Source organism: Hipposideros armiger, unplaced genomic scaffold (assembly GCF_001890085.2).
Source record: "Hipposideros armiger isolate ML-2016 unplaced genomic scaffold, ASM189008v1 scaffold_452, whole genome shotgun sequence".
NCBI lineage: Eukaryota > Metazoa > Chordata > Mammalia > Chiroptera > Hipposideridae > Hipposideros > Hipposideros armiger.
This window is the reverse complement of record NW_017731802.1, coordinates 1,414,962-1,417,412: the sequence shown is the minus strand read 5'-3', so window position 1 is coordinate 1,417,412 and position 2,451 is coordinate 1,414,962. Positions and strand designations below refer to the sequence as shown.

Here is a 2,451-nt window from a genome sequence, read left to right as displayed (position 1 = left end):
TTTTTTTCTCTCTAGCTTCTTCACAAAACGATCGATGGCATTTGTGGCCGAACTTATCCTCTCTACCAAGATTATCAGAGTGTTTGGGATTCAACGGAATGGACACATGTTCTAGAAGATATTACAAGGTTTTTCAAAGCCGTAGTTGGTAAAAATTTATCTGATGAAGAGGTAACTTTACTCTAATTTTCTATACCTTATATAAATAATAAATAAATAATTAGTGTTCAGGTTTTTTATTAAGCTGGTCTTTAGGGCACTATATAATACAAGGGCCATCATTAGTAAGTATACATTACATATATAACAAGAAAAACTTCACTGTAAATAGAAAATCTGTGGAAGTTCTAGGTTTTTGTAGTTTTGTTTTGGGTTGTTTGTATTTTTTTAAATTTTGAAACATTTAAGTCATATAGACGAAAACTGAAAGTTAAATAGCTGACCACCTACATTCCCAATAACACAATTAAACATTGTTAACATTTTACTTTAAGTATCTCAGTTTTGTGTGTTTTAGACTCTATATCTTTACTTTTTTGTTGCTGTCAGTTACTGAGAAGTATATTAGATTAATTTCATGATTTAATTATGAAGTAGAATTACTCTTTCTCTTTAGTTCTACCAAGTTTTGCTGCTTTATATGTTATGTTATTAGTTACATACAAATTTGTGATTGTTATATATTTCTCTTGAGTGACCCTTTTGCCATTCTTCGCTGTTTCTGGTAATACTTCTTGCCTTAAAGGCTATATATATTGTCTTACATATTAATAGAGTCACACCAGCTTTTTTGTTTTTGTTTAGTGATCTCCAGATGTATTCAGTTTCATGATCTTCATCAGTCAGCCCTTTTCCTTTACTTTTTATTTTGCAAAAATTTGTTAAAATCTCTTGTTTGCTGGATGCAGTCTCATCTTGTTCTTTTCATAGTTACAGAAGTATTTCTTGTTTTGTTTTTGTTCATTTATTACCATTTTAAAAGGTATGTGAAAAGAGATGGAACTATGTTTACATTTTAAACAGAAAGGCCCTTTTACCTACTGTATAACCATTTATTTCTGTTTTCACAGATATCTCAGCAATTGAATCGGTTGAATTCATTTCATCAAGAAGCTATCATGAAATGCTTGAAAAGTAGGAAAGATGAAATCAAGAAGGTTCTGTTAGAAGAAATAGTTGATATTTCCTCTGCACAGCTACAGGATTTTGATTGGCAATTAAAGGTGAGAATCTACTTATTTATGATTATGTATGTTTTTATTTCAGTTTTTGAATAGAAAGAACTATTTATTTTTTATAATATACATCTAAAATTTTGTAATTTTGAGAATACAGTGTTTAAAAAATAGTATCAAAGATAATTAAAATTACATCTTTTGCATTAACTGGGCATCAGCACACTACAAATATCCAGACCATGTATCATAACTTTACAATGATAATAAATTTAATTAACTAGAGCTGGAAATCATTACCTGTCATAAATAGTGGACCAATATGTACATATTTAACATATAGTTTCGACTAGGATTTTCTAGACCTTATTGTTTTCCCAAGATTGGTAAATGTGATTCTGCCTCCAGGGGAAAACCTATAATGTGTTATTAAAACAGCATTTAAAGACATTTTGAAAGAGTCGTTATCAATAGGGTTCATAAAGAACAATTTCAGAGCAGCTTCCTATCCCTTATGGGGCACCTGCAGGTAGGTGAGAAAACAAATACATGTGCTTCTTGATTTCAGCATGGCCCCAAGTAAGGTACCTCATGTTGTCTTTGTGGATGAAGGAGAGAAAAATGTGGAAAAATAATACAGTTAGATGGTTTCATACCTGGATAAGTAACCAAGCTCAGGTGAATTTTTGTTAGCCAGGAAGGACGTCTGTGATTCTCCTCTTTGCCCAATTTCCTCAACATTTTATGAATATTATACTTATCACATCTGAGGGTGACACAAAACTAGGGATATATTTAATATGTAATATAATACAGTTAAAGTTTAAGATTACTTTAAAGCAGATTACAGTGGTGGACCAAATAAAGCCAAACACGTCGAGATAACCTAAGTAGATGATTTTTTATTTGAATAAAGCCAACCATAGTATATAAATGTCTAATCACTATGCTGTTTTGTACACCTGAAACTAATAAAAATAAAAAAGTAAAGCCACCTGTAAAAATAAAAGATGTGAGAAATATGCTAGCAGTAGAATATATGAGAAATGTTTGGTTATTTTGATTTACCAAAGTACAGCTTGGGTCAGCAGTGTGATTCAGTCTTATGTTTTGTTGGTAGAAATGCTGTTTCAAGCCAGAGGTAGTAGTTCCAATATATTTTGGTTTTAACCATTAAATCTTTTTAGTTAATGTAATTAGTTTAGTAGTCTTTTTAGTTCTGGCTGCCAAACTTAAGAGATAACTTAAACAAATTGGAGCCCAACCAGAAAAGAAC

At 30.8% G+C, this 2,451-nt stretch overlaps 1 protein-coding gene across 1 annotated transcript in view; it reads left to right on the top strand.

Annotated features, from left to right (window-relative positions):
* The window catches only part of COMMD8 (COMM domain containing 8), a 9,332-nt gene extending 8,033 nt beyond the window's left edge, over nt 1–1,299 (top strand). The window contains exons 2-3 of the mRNA XM_019665774.1: nt 16–171; nt 1,071–1,299. Of these exons, the coding sequence (XP_019521319.1) occupies nt 16–171; nt 1,071–1,277 (363 nt within the window). The 3' untranslated portion in view covers nt 1,278–1,299. The remainder of the gene's footprint in view (nt 1–15; nt 172–1,070) is intronic.
* Nucleotides 1,300–2,451: the final 1,152 nt, after the last annotated feature.